At 38.4% G+C, this 22,505-nt stretch overlaps 1 protein-coding gene across 8 annotated transcripts in view; it reads right to left on the bottom strand.

The window, feature by feature from the left end:
• LOC148081743 (uncharacterized) overlaps positions 1 to 22,505 on the bottom strand; it is a 63,407-nt gene that overhangs the window by 4,652 nt on the left and 36,250 nt on the right. For 3 of the 8 annotated variants that reach the window (XM_087788768.1, XM_087788775.1, XM_087788770.1), the window contains 9 exons: positions 9,334 to 10,283; positions 8,030 to 8,275; positions 5,595 to 5,769; positions 5,451 to 5,513; positions 3,493 to 3,800; positions 3,020 to 3,076; positions 1,523 to 1,615; positions 895 to 976; positions 587 to 699 (listed from right to left, as the gene is read on the bottom strand). In XM_087788768.1, the coding sequence (XP_087644894.1) occupies positions 587 to 699; positions 895 to 976; positions 1,523 to 1,615; positions 3,020 to 3,076; positions 3,493 to 3,800; positions 5,451 to 5,513; positions 5,595 to 5,769; positions 8,030 to 8,275; positions 9,334 to 10,283 (2,087 nt within the window). Of the gene's footprint in view, positions 1 to 586; positions 700 to 894; positions 977 to 1,522; positions 1,616 to 3,019; positions 3,077 to 3,492; positions 3,801 to 5,450; positions 5,514 to 5,594; positions 5,770 to 8,029; positions 8,276 to 9,333; positions 10,284 to 15,379; positions 17,125 to 22,505 lie in introns of those variants that run through there. The other 5 variants (XM_087788769.1, XM_087788774.1, XM_087788772.1 and 2 more) reach the window with 5 other exon arrangements.

Below are 22,505 nucleotides of genomic sequence, written 5' to 3'. Positions count from 1 at the left end.
TATTCGAGTTCATACTCATCCGTTCACAACTTGAATGAATCTACTTTCACTTCTGTGCCACCAAAAAAAAACAAAAAAAAAAAAGTCGAGTCGACCTGCAACAATCTAAGAATAGCCGATTCAAAAGTGCTCCAGAATAGCTCCTGGTTCAAAGACTGTCTGCGAGTGAGAAGCTATTTTGAGTTTTAAAAAGATGGAGTGGGAGGACACTGGAGGATGCGAGAACATGGAGGGAAGATGCAGCACAGACTGAGAGGTCAGGTGACATCATAGCTTCTAGAATCTTTTCAAAGTGACCATGAATTGAAGACGTTCTTATGGGTCAATAGTACTAATAAAGAGAGACTTAGCTTCATTTTCGTTGCAGTCCCTGCTGTTAAAAATCACTTTACGTATCCTGAAGCCTTTCAAGATGCTTCTTTTCCAACCTTGTGTTTAATGTTTTATGTTTGGACATTCAGTGAATCTATTTTGCAGTACAGCAGGATGTCCACACAAGCGCTGTTGATATGCGTTTTGGAATTAATTCACTTTCCTGGCCTCCAGGCCGCGAGTCTTATGCATACATAGATGTTTACAAACTCACATTGACGTTCCCTCCACCTGGTGAATGACAAATGTTGTCCGTGGAGCCCACTTTAGACTGAGCCTTGTCTTTGAAGTTGACTTTGCGAGACTCGATCTTCACATCTCCGCCACCTGAAGAAAAGTAACGATATCAAGGGAAATTTAATATCTTGAGTAAGTTCCCATAATTGTAACACAAAAATGAAAATGTCCACTAGAATAAGATGAGACTATATTTTCTATTTACACACCTGGGACTAAACCTCAACAACAAGAGCCGTAGTTAATAATATAACAGGTTATTTTCAGAGCACGATCTCAGCTCACCTGGCTTGTGCTTGATGTTGTCCTTGGAACCGCACTTGGACGTCACTTTACTCAAGTCCACCTTCTTGTTGAGAATTTGAACCTGTCAGAGTCAAACAAGTCAAATTGTAAACAAAAAAAACATCTAATTTTTACAAAATTGAGCAATTTTAACGACTTAATTTGTCCCTTTAATTTCGCCTTCCAACTACAATTCTCTGTGTTCCACCACATCTCTTTTTTCTCTGACAAAAAATAAACGATAAGTGTACATGTTAAACCAATCAATCCAAATCTTGATTGTCAGGGTGAAAAAAAACAACAAAAGAAGATGAAAACACGCCTTAAAAGAAGCTGAAATGACTCCCAAGATTCTACTGTAATGGTGCTGTGATGATGGGTTGAGTTTTAGTAAGTTAGTGGTGGGATAGGACGACACAGAGGGAGGGGGGTGAAGGGGGTTTGGAGGGTGAAGGGGGGGTACATGAAGCAAGAGAGGGTGTCGAGGCTCTAATTTAGGACTGCAGTGATCCAATGCTGCACTCATTGAAATCAAATTATATATATATTTTTTTAAATTTAAATTACAGATTCCAAGCCTTCTTCCAGTCAGTGAAGACTCTGGCCTGGAGTCCCGACAGGTACTTACGTTCCCTCCACCTGGAACATGCTGCATATTGTCCTTGGAGCCCAAGCGAGCCGAGACGTGGCTGAAGTCCAGCTTTTTGGAGACTATCTGAACCTACATGGCGGCAGCAGGAGGAGGAGGAGAGGAGCGGTGACCGGGAGTGGATGTTAAGGGGTCAGAGACAGGACAAGAGAAGACGAAGGAGATCAGTTAAGGAGAAGGAAAGGACAGAAGGATGGAGCAGTGCATAGTTAACCTTGAAAACATGTGTTTGTCGATTTCACGTGGAGTAAAAGAAATGTTAGTGGCGACAAAATGTGATTATCGGTGAGTTTATCTCTCTTGATCCCAACACCGGTGATCAAAGCCGGTGCAGCTGCTGAGAACGACTCTCCACGACACAAGACTCAGCAGGACTTGTAGGTGACGGCAGATATGACAACGACTAGACGTGATGTTGTGCGACAGCAGAAGCTTTGTCAGTGACCAACAACCTCTTCACACTTACCTGCTTATTGTATCAAAGTACTCTTCATCCTATACCATCTCGTTTTACCAAACACTTTTAAAATCATCCATATTTTAAAAAATAAGTTAGTAAAACATCAGTTATTGAACATTTTTATTTTTTATTTTATCTCATCAATTAACCTTGAAGCCTTGGACGAGCACAAGTCTTTTTTTTTTCTTTCAGTCAAGTTCAAAGCCTAGTACAGGTCTAAGCACATATGTTATTATTTTATTTTATTTGTATCTCAAAAGTTAACTTTAACCCTTCATCGTGACCCAGAGGAGACAAGTTTTTTTTAACCTTTTAAGTATAGATTTTATTGAGTATTGTTTTGATTGTTTAAGCGCTTTGTGACCCTGGTCTGGAAAAACGCTCTATAAATATTAATTACTTACTTACTTACAAGTGACATTTGGTGTCGGGCCTCTGGGTCACCTTGACCCTGAGATAACAAGGTATAAGTCTAGTATAAGCACAAACGTATATATATATATATATATATATATACGTATATATATATATATATATATATATATATATATATTTTATCTCATCCTTCAACCCAAGTCTTTTTAAGCTCAAAACTAGTATTAGTATTTCTCATGTAACTTCTTTTTTAATCTCATTTGTCTATCCATTCTATTATAAGTAAGAGGATGGCTATTTAAATAAAGCAAGACAAGTAAATCGTTATTTTATTTTTCACAAAAAATAAAAAATATATACTTTTAAAAGCAAACCATTATTGGGAAGGATATTTTTATGTTGAGATTTTTACATAAGACTAAAAGACAAGATTTAATTGACAGATGTTGTATTTAATTGATTATATATATTTATATTTATAATTATTTCATGTTTTAATGAACTTCTGTTGTTAATAAAAACAAACAAACACGCTAGTTTCTGCTGAAAAAGGTGACATTGGAAAGAGGAACAAAGAAAAAAACATGATGACACAGTGTGGGGTTGAGGTGTGTGGTGATGGGATGGTGGGGGGGACTCACTTTGCCCTGGGTTGTATCTTTGGCGGCCACGCCCCTGCTGTGAAGGGCTGATGACACCTGGGGAGAAATGTCCACCCCAGGTCAACGTAAAAAAAACAACACAACAACACAGAGGAAGTGGAGAACACAGTAAAAAAAAAAGGAAACAATATGACAGGAAAGGATGAGATGACTTTACAAGTGGAAAATTAACTTTAGATTTATCACATATTTAGTTAGTGCTGAACATTTAATCACCTACTGGTTTATTGTTATAGTATTAGTAGATAATTTACCGCAGAGGTGGAGAGTATTAGGGTACTTACGGTACTTGAATAGATGTTTGTACATTATTCCCTATAATGATTAAAGTATGCTTTTATTGTGACAATGCTGTCAATTTTATTTTTACACAACCACAATTCTCTGACTTTTACCAGAGTCCAATTTTAGTTTTCTTGTTTTCAAGTCATACTAAATGACTGATTTCATACCTTTCCTCCCCCTGGCTGGTGCTTCATGTTGTCCGTGGAGCCTATTTTCGAGCGGACGTTGCGGACGTCTGGAGCCGTTCCAGGCCGGGCAGTGGTCTTGGTCAGCGTGGTGCCGGATGTGGTGGAGGCGGTGGTCCTAGAGGTCCGCGGCACGGTGGGCTTCTTCTCTGCTGCAGTCGTTGAGGAAGGTGTGGAGGGTTTGGCTGCTGCAGGGCGAGTGCGGGTGGTGGTGGAGGTGGTGGTGGTGTTGGTGGTGGAGCTTCGTGCTGTGGTGGTGCTAGTGGTGGTCCTGGGCTTGGAAGGATCGGCTACGGGAGGAAGGATGAGACATGTTCAGATCTCATTGACTGACTGCATGACTGAGAGGCAAACACATGTCAGAGGTTCTTCACTATAAAGCAGGTCAATAAGTCAAATGGCAATTTGACAATTGAAATGTAGGTCGGGACAAAATATTTCTTGGAGAGTTTTTGACTGTAACTGACTCTCTTTGAACAGACTTTGAGAGTGGAGACATGTGATCAATCTCCATCGAGGGCTAATATTAGTCTCCGAACTTCCATCTATTATACTTTATAAATTAAATTTATTTAACTTTAACATTTACGATCTCTGCTTGCTTAAAAAACATCTTGTAGAACAGCTTGACCCCTGTAGTCTATGTGTGTCATGGCTTGGGAAAGTTATCGTTGAGTGCCAAGCTAGTCATTTTGAAACATTTCCAGTGATAGCCAAGATTTAGGGGCTACATTCCTGTGTGTCTTGAGTGCCAGAAGGGGCTCGTGTGAATCATAAAATTAAATAATCAGTATATTGAAATGTTGACTTTGTGTTTATTGAATAAATTAATTAAAAGATATATAATTTTTTTTTTACACATAGAATGTTATATTACTAATCAAGTACAAAATACATTTTCAAAATTTTATATTATTTTCCATTCACAGCTTTTAAAATTCTGCATCGTCTGGTTGCACTACTATACGAATATTTTTTATTGAATTAAAAAGGCTACAAATAATAAAATATATATTAAATATTTATATATGTGTAAAAAAAAAAGAAGAGTTCCTTCAGTATTGAAATTATTGAATTAAATTTCCAAAAAAAATAAAATAAAGGGCCTTAAAAAAAAAACAGAAACATTTCATAAACATTTTTTTAAAGTTTCAACATATAAAACTCATCTTCTAACTCCAAAGGTCCGGTCCAGTCGTGATGCCATCAGAAGCTAACTGGGCTATATAACATTGAAAAGGCGGACCCGTGCCTTGAGTTTTGCCCAAGCTCTCAGATGTCTTTAATTGAGAAACCCCAGCTCTTTTACTTTCAAGTGAATCCCGACAGATTAAGGAAGCAGCTCTGCATCAGCAGGACGAGGTAAACTCTTGTCAAAGGAAACCATAATCCACTGCATGCTGTGTCTGCTGCTAATAAAGCTTCTTTTGCACATACTCAGCCTGCTGAGTGTTGCCATGTTGGACGGGTTACACCGTCCTTCTCCAACATTATTTTCTATCGTCAAAACCTTAATCTGGTGACAGGAGCCGTGATGAAAGAGAGAGAGAGGTGAAAGAGGAGTTAAGAGCAGGCGGAGAGAGACTTATGGAGGATCAGAAGAACTTCTTTAACATGAATGTGAATTCAAACACACTCGTAGCTACACTAGATGTCAAGTAGGAGGAGCTGCTCTTGGAAAGTTATGCAGTGAAAGTGCATTTCTTATCCGGGCCTCCTTCTTGTGCATGTTAAACATGACCTGATGGATCAATGACATTCCTTCTCTGAAACCCGGAGCCACTGTCACACTCGGCCCGGATGGACTCGTCATCCGATTCTACCCCTGATCCATATGCAGTCGTGAAGAGAAAAAAGAAAACAGCTCCCAGCAAGCTGCGGCACAGAGGACCTCTGACAAGTACAAAACGTTCCCGGTGTGTCGGAATATTCAAGTTCACCTGCTGAGGTCCTCAGGGTGCTCGTCTTCTTCTCCTCGCCTGGCTTGCCATCTGCTTTAGAGCCTGAAAAGAAGGAAAGATGTGATCAAAAGATAGCTATGAACCAGGTTGGTAACTCTGGTAAACATGGAGTGTCGTTCCTACCCAGCGGCTTTCTTGTTGTCGCCGCCGCCGCACTGGAGGCGGTGCGAGTAGACGCTGTGGTGCGTGTGGATGTGCTGGTTTTACTGGCTGCTGTGGTTCCATTTTTGGCAGCAGAGGTCTGACTTACGGCGACAGTGGTGGCCTTTGGCACAAGGGGACGTTTCTCAGTGGTGAGCTGTAAGGGAGACATGGCGTGAGGACACATGTCATAAACGATCATATCTGAAATCTGCATCCATTATCGCGGGTCCTGACACCAGCAAAAGACCGTTGACCATAACAAGTAGCTCTGTAAATGATAACTCCATTCAAATGCTACTGATGAGACGCTCCGCGTACAAACAGGTCGGCCGTGCCGAGCTGACTAACCTCCTCCCGTGGGCAGTGACATTCTAAATAAGGCTGCATATTTATCAGCCGTGGTGTCACGCTCAGTGTAATAAAGAAGGCCACCACGTGAGAGCGATAGAGAGAAATGGCTTATTATCAGAATAAACATAGATACAGTCCAAGAAAATTGACTTTTACCACGACACACAGAGAGATTGCGGATTAATTTGAGCAGTTTTCATAAACTTCCTGGCTTCAGTGGCAGGCTCAGGCACCCCCAGTGTAGGACGGAGCGTTATAGAAGGTCCTTCATCCCAACTGGTGTCAGGATATTTAACTCTTTACTTTAAATATCCTGATGTTAATCCGTAGTGTGTTTTTCTTCTTGTGTGTTTTTATTTTTTGTTTTTATTTTAATTTAATTTTATTTTATTTTATTTTATTCTATTTTATTTTATTTTGTTAATAGTGTTAATTTTGTAATATTGTAAATAATTTGTATATTTTTAAGATTGTTTTATTTTATTTTATTATCTCTTTTATTTCTTTTTAATCCTTGCACTTTAATTTCAATTGTGTTGCTGTTGTAAAAGTGTGTTTCCCCTCTGGGGATGAATAAACATTTTCTATTCTATTCTATTCTATTCTTTTTCCCCAATTGGTTCCAACTTTTTTTTTGTACTGAAAAACAAGTTTCACTAGAGCATAATATGAACATGTAAATAAAGATTACTCACAGTTTTTTAAATGATCAAGTCAAAATGATCCGCCTAATGATCTCTATCCATGAATACATTGAGAATTATTGATGTATACGATGTATGCTGAGGGTTCCTTTAATCCTTTAATCTTCTCATAAATCAACAGAGTGTGTTCCAATTCTGGTCGTACCTAATGACCTCCAACCGATTATTTATGGCGCTAATAATTCTGTCAAAAATGTTTTCGTACGACATTAGTTACAAAGCTAAATGGCTTGGACTCTGCAAGGCTCTGTAGGAGGTTTGCTTAAATCAGATCGGTCAACTTAATAGCCTGACAAATATGTACATTTGTTTGTGATGACCTGAGTTTACGCTGCTGAATTGCACTGGATTAATCATTCAGAACATTGACAGCTTTGAATTGACAGCTCACGGGTATAATGAAATCCTATGTTGTGTTTACAAAACTGACAATTTATGTTTCTGGTTCGTAATAATACCATATCAAAGCCAAATGGACAAAAAATGGCCAGATTTTACAAGACAACTGAGTGAACCGATGACGTGAGCAGCCTCGTCTCTCCCTGGACAAGAAACTGATTTTGGGAGTCATGTCAAGAATGGCGCGGCGGCCATCTGCCGAAAAACATGGCTACTTTTGACAGTGATGTGGTTCGTGTCAGTAAAAAGTCAACTCTGTACTGCATATCAATAAAGTGATGGGATTACTTCAACTCCAAATATAGGTCATCTGATTTATTTTACATGTTTTCTCTCACATATTTATCACAGGTCAAAATAAGAATAATATAAACTTTTATGTAAGTAAGTAAGTAAGTAATATTTATTTATATAGCGCTTTTCCAGACCAGGGTCACAAAGCGCTTTAACAATCAAAACAATACTCAAAAAAGTATATACTTTAAAGATCAAGACAATACTGAGAACAACACAGGAGTTCCAGAAAATCAAGGAAAAGCCTGAACAAATAGAAACGTCTCAAGATGTTTCTTAAAGGAGTCAGCAGACTCCATCAAGCGCAAAGAGAGAGGATGTTAGGTTCCATTTCAATTGTTTGTGACTAAATATAGTATATTATAGGAAATATTGAAATTTTCCTCCACGAAAGTCACTAAATGAATAAAAACCAAAATGTTTCTCTCCCTTTTTTGACGTCTTTGGAAGTTTCCATTGTTGATAATGTTAGTTTGTCATGTTATATTATACACTGAACTCTCTTCAATATCACATGCACTTGAATCTGTATTTAATTAATTATGCCTCAATCACGCTGGTATCATGAAGTCAGAATGACACGTGTCTTATGTCACCATGAGGGGGATTTATCAAACAAATATTTTCACCCCATTCATTGTCCACGGCGCCTCCTCAGCGACCTACCTTGGGCTTGACGTCCCGTGTAGCAGCAGTAGAAGAGGGGCGGCTTGTGGCTGTGGTGGACGGCCGCTTTGTGGCAGCGGTTGCTGTGGATGGAGCCTTAACTGGGGCTGACTTTCTATCTGACATGGAGGAGGCGGTGGACGATAGCGGGCGTTTGGCTGGACCTGCGGCTGAACTACCGTTAGCTGTGACGGCGCTTGGCCGTGTTTTGGGAGCGGCGGCCGGTTTGGTGGCGCCGGCTACAGGCTAGTTTTGGGGGTGAGCAGAACACAACAGAAGGAGGAGGAAATGAATGGGAAAAAAATGCAAAAAATAAACTGATACATTAATGAAGAAATGAAACAAAACAATTGCAACACATATTTGAAGAAAATTATGAAGCAAATAGCAGTCTAATTACTGAGCGTTGACTGCACCTTAACTTTTACCCAACATTTAGTCCATTTATTTCCCTTTAGTGTGATTTATTTAATCAAAAAAACAAAGAATGATAATATGAAATTAGAGAAAGCACCTTATGGCAAATGATAACATTATTATACTTTTTTTTTTCTAAAGTAGCAGATAAAAGGGATATTAGCAAAGCGATGAATGAGGTTAATGAATGGCTGCAGTACCATGTCTGGATATGTGGTGCAAAGAGAATAGTTGAACTTCAAATTGGATTTGTATTCATATTTCTTTAAAGATTGCTTTTATTTTTTACCACAAACTTCTTCAGAGTATTGAGTCAGTAACGGCAGCTGCATTTGGTTGCGTCAATGGTTTAAAAAACCCAGACACAATAAGAGTCTTTTCTCAATGATAGTTCATTCTGCAGCAGGGCAGGAGACACTTCCGCTTTCACGACTACCACTGACAATGGAGGAAGCCAGAAACAAATATGCAAGTAAGTAAGTAAGTAATTAAAATTTTTAGAGCGCTTTTCCAGACCAGGGTCACAAAGCGCTTAAACAATCTAAACAATACAAATAAAATATATACCTAAAAGGTCAAGACAACACTGAGAACAACACAGGAGTGCAATCTTCCCTATTGTTTCTTTTAGAGTAATTGTGCGAGGATAAATATGAATGCTTACCCGAATAACTTCTTGAAAAGTAAGTTGCCAAGCTACTAAAGTTTTTCATCTTTATTTAATTAAAGCAACATGTAAGTGTTTAACTCGTTGTTGTCACTTGTTGTGAACTAAGTTTGCCTTTATGTGGATCAAAACCTTGGCCCGATAAGACCAAATGTTCCCGTTTCCTGCAGGGATTTATCTTCTCATTATTGAGTGTAATATTGTTTAATCAAACCCTTACCTTTGTCTTCTTGTCTGCTAGGTCTTTGCTTGCAGTAGCGCTGCTTCCGTTAGTAGCTGGCTTCGTTTTCTTGGCACCTGCATCCGCCTTTCCCACCTTTTCTTTCTTCTCCTCTTTCAGCCCGGCACTCTTTTTCTCCACTTTCGCTTTCTCTTCCGGCGCGCTCTTCTTTGTCACTTTCTCCTCTGGCTTTTCTGAACGTTTCTCCACCTTCTCGGCTTCCTTCAACTTCTTCTCCGGTTCATTCTCCTTCACGGGCGCTTCTACAGGTTTTGCGTCGGCTGTCGCCACATCAGCTGCTTTCTCCACCTTGTCAAGACCAGCGTCTGGCTTGACGGGTGTCGACGGTTGCTCTGGAGCTTTTGCAGCGTCGCTGATGTGCTGCTGCTGCTCTTCACCAGCTTTCTTATCTGTTGTTTTGTTTTCCACTTTGTTCTCAACTGGTTTTTTGTCTTCTTCCTTCATCACCTTTTCTACCTGCTCCGTTGTTTCCAGCTTATTAGTCTCAATCCGGACGCTAGATGACTCCACCTTGGTTACCTTCTCCTTCTCTTTCATTACCTCCTGCTCAATCACTTTTACTTTGGTCTTTTCTTTCTCTTCTACACTTTCCTCTTTCACCTTTTGTTCCACTTTCTCTTGTGAACTTTCCTCCTTTACATTTTGTTCCGCTTTCTCTTGTGCACTTTCCTCCTTCACCTTTTGTTCCACTTTCTCTTGTACACTTTCCTCCTTCACTTTTTCTTCCACTTCATATTTCTCCATAGCCTCTTTCTTCTTCTCTTCCTCTGCTGCTGCACCACTTTGTTCTTTGTCCATCTTGACAGGGGTCGTGTTAGTGGCAAACTCTACCTTCACACTTTTCTCCTCAGGTTTACCCAGAAGGTTAGGCTTCTGTTCTTCCAGTTTCTCTTCTGTCTTGCTTGGTGTGGAAATAAGATCCGTTTGTTCTGAAGAAAGAGAGACAACAAGAGAGGCGTTATTACTATTTTAACAACAACAACTCTTTTGATAGTGACATCACTTTCATAAAAAAACTGTTTAATCTATTCAATATAACAGCATGTGGTCCCCAATGTGCCAAAATATTTATTTAATTAAAACATGGATCTTTATTTAAGACAATATATCAAAACTATTTTGGTTTACTGCTGCATGTAAAAAGACATTTTAGACAACTACTTTTGTAAAACAATGTGATTTAAAACAATTAAAAAGACGACTTTAATAAAATATTAATATAATTAAAAAGTATGCCTGTGTCATGACAGTCATCAGTAGTTATTACAGAACTATTATTAGGGATTAAACTGTATGATATAATTGAAACCCAGTTTATTCTGGCTCATTTTATTTAAAGCATCGGCAGAACAACTCAATTGAAATAATCTAATAAATACTTTTTTCACTAGAAAATGTAATCCATAAACAAGCAAAAGGAAAATTGACACTACAACTTGGTTTTATGGTTAAAAAAGAATAAATTGTTTTTACAATTCCACCATTGCTAGTAAAAAAAAATATGGATTTTATACATTTTTTAAATGTATTCATGAATGAGTTGAGTCAAAAGGGAATTATCTAAGATTAAAGATTGGTTTACACACACACCAGTCTTCAAAACGTCTCTCAAAGACAAATGTATTGAAGGAACAATGATCTATTTTAGGCCTGATCTACTGACCTAAATAGTGTATGCTTTGCATCTGATGCATTTAGGCACTGCTATTTTTGTTACACTGACTCAGAGAGTGAAACATCTGAATCATTGCACCTCAGGCCATGATGACCCAATCCGGGTGCAACCAGAGAACATGCAGAGCTGAAGCGTCGTCCCAGAATCAAAGGGGGATTTCATAATGAAAGAACTCAAGCGCATATCTTAATTCATCCAGAGAGAAATTAAACACTTGAGCAGGATGGAGGGGAATTAAATGTGGGGCCTGACTGACACAGAATATGGGAGGACATGGATTGTAAAAAGGAAGAACATTGTGTAGTGTAAATGGTCTATGGGATCTGGAACAATGACATGTGCAGAGAGGTAAACATCATTTCTTCATGGCAGATGGCTGCCCTTTTTTAAGAAGACAAACAGGCAGAACAAAGATGAGGGAATTAAAAATGACCAATTTGATCCACACCCTTGTTATTTAGTCAAACATGAGTCAATCATGTAGTTTTAATTCATTACTATTATAATGTTGGAAAAGTATGGAACTAATTATACTACTCAGAACAATATTACACATGTACATTAGCAGCACATTAGCCATTTATTAATAAAAAATAATGGTGTAGTTCTCATCTAACATGAACAGTGACATCCTTACAGGAGTCATCTCAATCAGAAGTCCAAACAAGTCTATATCTTCATTCAGTTCAATGGAAACATTTAGGACTTACACAGCAGTAAAAACTATTTCAGCATTTAGGAATTGCATCGACATGCAGCAGTTTCACATTGTGCTATTTTACATTTCACTAATGGGATCTTTTCAATGATTAAAACCTGCGTTAAATACTATACGATGGGCCGGGGCCAGACATTAGTAACAGGAAGTAAGGAAGAATCTTTTTAGTGGTTAAAATCTCTGAGAAGATGAGAGGGATTCAAGAGGATTTTATGGTAACCATAAGTGAGAAATTCTACAATTTATATATAAAATATGCTAAAAAGTGGACTGAAAAAAATGAGTTTTTTTCCAATCGTTAGTGTTCAAGCCTCTCCATGAATCACCTCCTCACCTCACAAAGTTTTGCTTAATTTGTTTCATCAAATGATAGGGAAACAGGAGTTGGTCTGCATTTTGTTTATAGTAACTTTACACCATAGGAGGAGGAAAAGGTCTGCTCCTCTGAGTGGTACTTGAATTATTGATGGCACATTTGACGGCCAGCATCATTTCCAAAGAGTGTCTCAAGGGTGTGGGGCAGGTGTGCAGGAGAGGGCATGTCTGAGAGGAAAATTACATGCTCTCACCAGGGAGGTCAAACCAGAGGAAAAAAAAAACTTCCTGGAAAGTAGTCAAGAGTGAATAATTCATTGTGAATCACAGAAGGCTCTTCATATCTGATAAACTAGTTATAGGGTCACTTTCAAAATGGCTGCACCAGAACCATTTCAGAGAACAAGACTACAAGCTACAGGTTCTATTAAGAAGGTATTTAATTTAAAGGACAATTCATGTGTTGATTTAAGTGTCTCTTAAAATTGAATTTTGATTTGTAAAAAAAAAACAAAACCCTCCCTTTTAATTGAAATAAATACATCAGAAAATGCTTTTAGGCCCCACCCACTGAAAACATTATTTATAGAGATGACATCTTGTTTACCATAACCACACCCACTCCCCTGTGATTAGTCAAATATAAAGGTTTGTCATGATGGATCATAAATCCCAGAACAATGCGGGGCGTGATAATTATTCTGAATAAACTAAGACAAAGTGTATTAATATGGAAAGACATTTAAATATATGTTATTGCTCATAACATAACACATTATTAATGTTTATTAGACAAACTATGCGTTCATTCCTTAAGCACCATTTTAACAGTTTGGAAATCTATATCAATAACGGTATTAGAATTCCATCTCTACTGAAAATGAATTGATGAATTTAGTGTCATCTTATTTCTTAAAAATACAACTAAAACATTAACACTATTCAAAAAAACTCATTTGTGAAATTCTGGCATGGTCTTTTTTTGTCATAGTACAGATGGCTTGCAAAAAAAAAAAACACATCAAGCTTCTGGAGGCACTGAACCAGCTCATAAGAAACATTTTAAGAGGATGGTTCATTAAAGGCTGTTAAGCTGATGAAGCGCCATATTCACTAAAGCCTCTCTCTTGTCTTATTTGTATGGTAAGCCTCCGCTCTCATATCTGGAATGCTCACTTAGGTCTCACTGAGGTTTAAAAGCTAGTAATTTGAAAGAGCTGCATATATCTTGTTGTTGTCATTAAAGTAAATTCAAGGTTAATTCTTCGCAGAGTGGCTTTGTGTCCTCAATTAACGGCTGCTGATGAGAATAGCCTGGGATGTTAAAAGCAGCACTTACAGAAGGAGAGTTCTCACTCTCATTTTCTGCTACATTACACTCCTTTGAAGTGGTAAAAGACACAAAGTGTCTTTGTCAAATGTAAGTGTAAGATCTTCACTTGCTAGATACAATGAGCTTGTTTTTATAAAAGGGGGTGAGCAGCTTGAAAAATAATATACTGACATTATACATTTTATGAAACTGAGATCAATTTAATTTCCCCCAGATCATTAAAATGAAACGGTGTAATGAGGCCCCATGAAACACCTGATGAGGTATCATGATACAATGCCTTCTTTTTATAAGGCCACTAGATGGCATTAAAATTGTGCCACTTTTCATTCAATTCAATTGTATTTAAAGTGTCTTATCATAACAAAGTTATCTCAAGACACTTTACAGTTGAAGTAAGACTATAGTTGATTAAGGAAAAACAGATCCCAGCAATTCAACAATGAGCAATAAGCGAAAGTGAGCTATGGCGAGGAAAATCTTCCTTTTAGAAGGCAGAAACCTCATTGAATTATTAGATCATAAAATATGTTCTGACAGTCACTGAGGGTTCGGAAAGATTGTCCATTGTGTTACAGGGAAACTCTGAAGGTCATAGTACAGTAGTTTAAGGTCAAACTATTTCTCTACATTTCTTTTATCTTTTTAACTAAGCAATTATTTAGCAGAAACATTTCTAGAATTTTAAATAGGACAACAGGAGGCAATAGCGTTCTACATTGCACATACGAGACACACAAACGAAGTCACCAAGGAAGAGCAGCTTACACTGCACCACAGAGAGTGACAGCTCTAAAAATGATTTGTGGATCCAGATGGTAATTCTGAACGCCACCAAATTGTATTCATCTGTTTCATGTCTTCTCATCAACAGTTACAGACCACTTTTTTGACATTAAATCACCTTTATTTTTAGGTATTTTACATATGACAGAAAGATAAATGCACAACATAACCTCCTTGGCAGAGGTACAACTACCAAGTAAGCGTTTTAAGAGCACCCAGCCTCTGAGTTTTCTATTCCTATAATGAGGGCAACTGTGTGGGTACTCTTTGTACTAACATATTTGTTGCTTTTGGCCAGATGACTGATGCATGATTGACTTTAACCTAATGTGGCACACAATTTGGCCTAGTTGCCTCGACAACTTTTATGTACTGAGCCATGCAGCGTAATACACCGAAATTGCAGTTAAAATCAAAGGTTAACGTCTATTTAAGATGTCAACTTAACAATGCCTCAAATATCATTGACCCCATTTTGTCTCTGCAGATGTCATTTGCTGTAATGGTGACCTACGTTTATCCATCTTGACCCATTTATCTGAATGTAATGAGCAAACAAATGCACCACAACTAAAGGCAGTAAAACTACAAAAGCCCAGACATCTGAATCTCAGATTGAAAATGAACAATCATCTACAAAAGAGCAGATGGAAGCCCAGATTAAGGATAACAACCTTGTAACCACAGCCTTACTTTCACGTCACATAAATGTCTCCGAGGAGACGAGATGACCTGGAACAAAAGTGAATTAGCCATACAGTCGTCCTCTGCAGACGTTTGACATACCATTTCATCCTAACACTGCCTGACACCCCACGTTGTAATCTGCTGCTCTAGATAACCCTCAGAAATGATACTATACAGACAAACGCAAAATGTGTGTGAGACACAAAAAACATGTTGAATTTAAGTTTTGCTTTTGTAGTTCTTATCATGAATTGGTAACCCGACCAAGGTCATTCATGCATGGCATTCACAACAAGTGACGACATATACTGCAGGACTCTTAATATTAGCCCATAATTAAATTGAAAATGTGTTACAATATATATATATATAATATTTAAATCCTCACTCTGTTAAAGAAAGCAACATTTCAAATAATAAAATATTTTAGTTTTTCCTATCAGATGGTCAGATGTCAGATGAATGCAACAATACATAAGGAGAAGGAATCACAAACATGAATTGTACCTACCATCAACAGTGATAAAGGGGTTTGTACTGTTCAAGCCCGGGGAAGAATAGGCACAGAGATTGCCTCTAATACCCCCTTCTGATGAGTCGGCTTTTTTAAAACTATCACCATATCCAGCATTTTGACCCAAACTGGCCTGCCCAAAATAATCGGCTTCGTTGTCAGAACCTCCAACGGAAATTGAGCTTGTGCAGTGGAACCCTTTGGGACTGAGGGGGACTGGAAAAACAATGCCATCGAGCTCCTTCTCAAACTTGACGTCCTCAACTGGTGTCTCTAAAGTTGAGTATGAAGAACAAGTGTTGCCCTCTTTCACTGGCAGAAATGGGGAAAGGCTAAGGCGGGGCTCAGGCGAAGTTTGCCGCAGGTCAATGTGGGTGGTACCAGCAGCTGAGAGAGTAGGTGATGGGCTTGGGGATTGATCCTCTGCAACGGTCAAGGAGCGCTTCATTGAACTGGGTGAGCGGCGTTGGCTGCTCACTGGTGATGCCAGGTAGTCCATCCCAACCCCGTCTCCACCTGGGTATTTATCAGGCAGGTCGAGACTGGTGGGTACCGACAGGTGGGAACAGTCAGACATTGCACGTCTCATCGCCTTCCTTTGCTGCTCAGCCCTGCCCATGAAACAAGGCACTAATTCTTCATCTTCCATCTCTTCCTCACTATTGTCCTTTGAAGAACCTTCTGAAAGATCTGGTTTCCCTAGAGTTCCTTCAGCAAACATCATGTCACCTCTCGTCAAAGGGTTAGTAGGAGTCACAGCGATGGGGCAGTGGTTAGGAGCCACTTGTGGCATAGCAACTTTTGGACTCGAATCAGAAAAACTGCTGTTGCTCCATGATACAATTGGAGTGTCCAGAATAGAAGATTCTAAGAGGGAGACTGTGGTTGTCAACGGAGCAATCGTGTCCATATGGGAGGCCAAATTTGTATGCCCACCTGAGGATCCTGTCCCCATGGGTTGGGAAACATTTGTAGCGGGGCTACATCCCAATACAGAAGCAAGTCTTCCAGGAGAAGCTGGGGAGGGTGATGGGGAGGATGAAAGAGGACTGTCAGGGCTATATCCTGCACTCCCAAGTGATGCATTTCCCAGTGACGTGCTTCCAGGGATGCCTCCAACACTTCCCGGCACCTTGAGGTCTACATCCACGTTGGTCCTACCAGGTTGTTCAAAAAAGCAAAGTTTGTCTTCATCAGTAAGCCCAGTTGAGGTCATAGGTCCACTACCTACAATGAGGCCCCTCGGGGAGTCCATATCCATGCCCGTAGGACGTTGCCAATCCCAGCTTGGTGCTGGCACTGTAGTCGCTACCTTACAAAGCTCACTGTAGTCAGAGAAAGGAGAGCCAGACTTCTGATCAGAAAGAAAAGACATGCTGCCTTCCCCTTCAATTCTCTTTCCTTGTCCCTTCTTTGTTTCTGTCGGCCACTCTTGATTTCAAATTATCTTCCTCTCTTCTTTTCCTTTTTTTTTTTTTTTGCTGCCGCTCACTGACGCTCCTTCACCTTCAGTCACTTAGGTATGCCCCGGATGTCTCTACTGTTGTGTGTCAGCTATGAACTCAGACACACTGAGGGTGAACTGAATGTGCAGCTCTCTCTCCGGTCTCTCTCTCTCTCCCTCTCTCTCTCTCACCGATCATTGCGAATGTCATGTGACCCAGTTTTGGATGCCAACTGGCTGCTGCCACCCCACAGATCCCACCCCTTACGGTGGAGTGAGTAAGCCCCCACCCCTTTTAGTTTTCAGTTTCTCTCTCCTTTTTCTCCAAGAAGCCCCTTTCTGCCTCATTCTTCCTCAGCACACACAGGGACGAGTGAACCACCCAACAACAAATGAACACCGCAGACTGAGAAATGATCCTCATTCCAAAACATGAATTGAAGCAGCCAATTTAAGAATTTAAGTCCTAATTTACACATGAATTAAAGCTTTAGCCATGTTGTTCATTTGACTTTGATCAGGTTTTACATATTGAGCCATAAAAAAAATAAAAAAAACTATATTTTTGTTTATAGGAAAGATAAAATAATTTTCTTTCAACACTATAAATGATGAAAGCATGAGTTAAATACTACGAAGAAAGACCTCATTAAATATAAGGGACAATTTGTGAAATATTTGCCATTTCCAAATTTTTTAATAATCCTACAGGAGCAATTTAACACGTTTGCATTATTTAAGACACGCATGACCTTCTGAAGAATAAATCTCAATTAAAATATTTGAATTGGAACTCGAATTGGTCGATTTGTTTTACCAACCGTATAGTTTATTGTTACTAGCTAAGCGCGCTAGTATTCAGTTTAAGGATTATTTCATTTTATACATTGTATACTATGTCAATATGTAAAATGTTAAATAAATAGTGTGAAGAGTTTTCCTATAATTTTTTTTTTTATTAGTTTTACCAACAACAGAACAATAGAAAAAGCAAACAGATCTTACCAAATTGTGTGGAAACTGCATTTTGATTTTGATTTTTAGTGATGTCACCAGATGTCAATCTTAATTTGTAATAGCCAGAACACGTTATTACAGTGTAGTGTTTCAAACAATGGGACACGTCAATCTTAAAAAATATAAAATGAAAAAGTGTTGTGATTTGAACATTAAAACATGCATTGCACTTAAGTTACATGTTATGATCCTTTAAATAAATGTTTACATACTTTGATTTTTAACAGCTCATGATCTGTTGACATTCATAGGATCGGCCACATCAAAACAATAGTTCATTCTTGTGTTGCATTAAAAATAACTTAACGACACTATTATTGCATTGTTTAAACTATTATTGCATCGACTAACCACCTCAGTGTTGTGATCCAAACATCACAGTATATCACAAAACAAACATACACACAAGCCATACGTAAAATAAACTATGGCTGATCTTAAGCTATCTATGAAGCAATACGTAAAAGGTCAGACACAAAAGGGCAAAGCCATTTAGAACTTCATTAACAAATGAGCTCTGGTGCAAGAGTACACACATATATATATATCTGTGAAAATAGCTGGTAGTCACTGTCATACGTATTGCTGTCGGTTTGGACCGAAGACAAGCTTCCAAAATTGATATTGAACAGACAAGCTGACAGATGACAACAGACAGGATGATGATGAGCACAAAAGGAAAGAGGCTTGAAGGGAGAGGGAGACTAACTCAAATTACAGAGGAAGCAAATGAAGAGAAGTTAAAGTTGGTCAACTTGCCAATGATACAAAGAACACAAAACTTGTGCAGTACTTGATGAAGCAGACTTTGTCTCTAATGTATTTTTAATGAGTCTTATGGAGTTAAGGTTGTAAAAGCCAGAATGGCAATGGAAAATAGACTGTGCAGGACTTTACAAGGGCGTATCAAGACTAAAATAACCCGCTGTTTGGGAGAAGGTACACATGTCGCCCCACAGAACAACAGACAGATGATACTAGGCTAACGGGTACCAAGCTTCTGTCAGGTCTAATTCAATGCATTCTCACTCATTGTTGATCGATGACACACAGTCAAGTAGATTTATCTGGCCCTGTTTCCTACCTTTGGACAAAATATCTTCTGTAATCTCTATGGAGTTTAGAAAATCAATTTGAACTCCAGAACTCTAAGACTACAATAGTTTATAAACGTTTGAATACACAAAGAACAAATGATTATATTCTGAAAAGAACAAATGTCGACTAATAGAAAAAAAATCAATGAGGAAAAAGTGACTATTTTTAGAACAACATAACCTGAAAGTCAGACCAACAAGGCCCTATGGGCTTGCGGAAGTGACCCAAAAAATGAGTAAACTCATTTCCAGAAATCCATTGGATATCAGTAGACATGGTTGTGACCCTTACACCGTGTGCTCCACATTTTATGATTTGGTGATAAAATTGCCAAAAAAGTTATTATTGTTCGAGTACTGGAAAGATCGGATGTACCTTGTCGAGCATTCAGTATTTATTTGCTTATAAATGTCAACAATGCATTCAGAAACTTTGAAAAACTGGAAGAAAATATTTTTGTAGTACGTTTGTGCTTATATAAGAATAACAAGAGGTCGACTGATATTTCACTCTGATTTTTAAAGAGTATTTGTTCAGTGCCTGCTGTATTTATTTGAGTTAATGTTTATTTGATACAGATGTCCATTTTTCAACATCTGTTTTTCAAAGAAGTGAAGCCATTCGGAACCGCAAAGAGCTGCCCTTCATCAAGTGCCCACTGGAGGCTGGCCTCAGAAAGCCAATAGAGTTACGTATACCACATCGAAAATAGATTCATGGTCTGATTCAAAAAACATATTGGGTCTTGGGCTTTGATTTTACCATCATCGAGTACATTTTATTCCAACATTGATTTTACTCCCATTCTCGAATTCGCATAATAAGAGCCGTGGTTGTCTCGGCTGACTTGTCTCGTCTGTTCTAGCTGCCATAGACTTAACAGCCAGAACTCATCCTCTTGACGGGAGTCCGGTTCAACCTGAAGACTGCATTTTCAAGATGGCTGCAACTGGGGATTGGCTTTAAAAAATAGATCAAACTAAAACTAAATCTTTTAGCAGTCTTGGTCACGGGATGAACAAAATTGTATATTTACTGTAAGTGTCTTTAACACGGAGAATCAAATTCCTATGAACCTCAGTTTAACCGTTATTGGTAGTATCTGCTTTCGATATTTTCTTTCTTTAGGACTCTTTGCTCTTATATTGAAATAATGTGTTTTGTCCCATGATGCATTACTGTGCCAAGTTTCGTGCAGCTTTACTAGTGTTGGGAAACACCATAAGTTTGACCACTAGGAGGTGTTAGTTTACGCACAGCGAGACAAGTGGCACAAACAGTAAGAATGACTAAAACAATGTGTTTTGGCTTTAGTTTAGAGAAGGCTAGTGAGGGTGTTCTGTGGATTTGACTGGGAATTAAAGCACATTTAAAGACAATCTGTTAATTAGCTAAATTAGACAAGACAATGAGAAGTCTGCTCACAAAAGAAACTGTGTCATATCATCCAGCAGAATTCATTAAATTGAGCTAGTTTGAGCAAAATCATGGCACGCTGAATCCAAGCTGTTGAAGAGAAGGATAACATTTTTATATAACCATGCATTTGGGCATCATTTGAACTGCATCTGTTAGGCTGTAGCAGTTAGTCACTGTATTTGCATAACTCCCCATGAGATAACCAGCATGTTACAAACATAATCACAAAGAATATTTCTCCATTTGACAAGCAAGACAATTAAATATATATATATATATATTGTGGGTGAAATATTGTATAGTCATTGTACCTGCACAGAAACCTGTTGCTTTCTTGATTCGTCAAGACTATTTATGACATTTTTGGTTTTATATGAGTTGGGGGGGGGCGGGGGGGGGGTATGAACTCACAGAGACTGACAAACAGATGACCTCACCCCGTCTGATCGGCTGGCTGCCGAAAACACAAGCAGGGACAACTTACATAAGCTCACTGGGGTGACAGAATTGCCAGGACAGAGTCGCAATGGGGAAGGCTGACAGCACTGTCGCCCCACAGCAAGAAAGTACAGAGTTTGAAGCACAAAAAGTAAACTGAGGACAGTGTCGAAAGCAACCAATGTCTTTTTTTTGGCTTCAGTGGAACCTGGTTGTGCAAACAAGTGGATCAACTCATCTCAAAGCAAACCTGGGCAGCCCACATGAGGCCCATTCAACTGGCCCCTACAACTCCTAAATCAAAATTTAAAAAAATTAAATTAAATTAAAACAAAATTAATTCTTTTTAATAAATTAGGAATCTTTATTTCAAATTGGTTACACTCACTTTTTATTTTAATTGTTTGTATTAAGGGTGGATTTTATGATGTATGTTACTCTATTCATTAATGCTGATTATTATTATTATTCTGGGATTGCTATTATACTGTGAGCACTGTTTTTCCACATCGTTTAGCTTTTTAATTAATTTTAAATAAAATATTTGTATCCTTAAAAGATCTTTGTCATGGCGTCATACATTTATTTTTACATGTAAAACATGAAGTTAAAAATTGTAAAAATACAAAAGGTAAAGAAGTTGAACATTCAGAAGTTGCTATAAGAATATAAAATAAAACAAAATTAGTGAATTAATCTTGGAAATATGTGGCGCGAGTTTATTTCAATAAAAAGTCATATATAAGGGTCTGCACGTGGAAGTCAAGGCAGAAAATATTACGGCATAAGGCTTGGCTTGAGCTCTAACTTTATTCCGAGAGTCATCAAAAGGCAGAGCTGGCGAAGGTGAGACAATCATGAGGAGAATCCCAGTATGGGTGGTAAGAGGGCGTAGAAGAGACAGTGGTAGAAGACAGTCTCAAGTGTGCTCTAAAAATAGCACAATCAAACCTATCTTGTCACACACCCCCAACCCTTCCTCGCTACAAACCCATAGTTTCCACATCACCCCCATCCCTTCCCATTAGTCACCTAAGCAACTGCCTCCTGTTGCCATAGTTACTAGCTGTACATCTGTGTGCCAGTTCAAGCCACATGTTTGGTGACATTGGACCAAAACTACCAATATCCACCTGAATGTTCAGATCAGTGTTTAAACTTGGATCTTCTTGGAGGGTCTACTATGGATAAATGGTTGACTACAAGAAGACAGACACAAAAAGAAGGAAGTTGTAAAATTGATTTAAAAAAAAAAATAGCAAACCTAATGAATTTCTACACCTAAAAATATTGTACTCTTGTGAAATCTTAAAAGTCGTCTGTCTTTGTATTTGCTGCTTTTGACAAATCATTGAAACATATTGTCAAGAAAAAAATCAATAATTGGGCTGCAGAATATCATCTGACTGTCATTCCGAGGGACTTGGAGACAAGTTTTCGTTCAATGAAACGTAGAAAGAAAGTAGCATTTTTACATGCTTTCAAGTGCAAATATTGATGTGTAATGATTTTTACAAAGTAGTTTGAATTTTAGGAATATTGAAAGGGGAAATAAACGTCATGGTTAAACAACATATATCAACTGAAGTACTCCACAAAAGTAAGATATCTTAAGTGGTGATGAGATGCTCAGGAACCGAATACTGACCCCGTCTATTAAGTTCCTGGTCAAATTGACAAAAATCTGCTGTTGACATATTTGTTCCT

The sequence above is a fragment of the Callionymus lyra genome, chromosome 4, assembly GCF_982586985.1.
Source record: "Callionymus lyra chromosome 4, fCalLyr1.hap1.1, whole genome shotgun sequence".
NCBI lineage: Eukaryota > Metazoa > Chordata > Actinopteri > Syngnathiformes > Callionymidae > Callionymus > Callionymus lyra.
The sequence above is the reverse complement of the archived record's forward strand: the minus strand, read 5'-3'. Positions and strand labels throughout refer to the sequence as shown.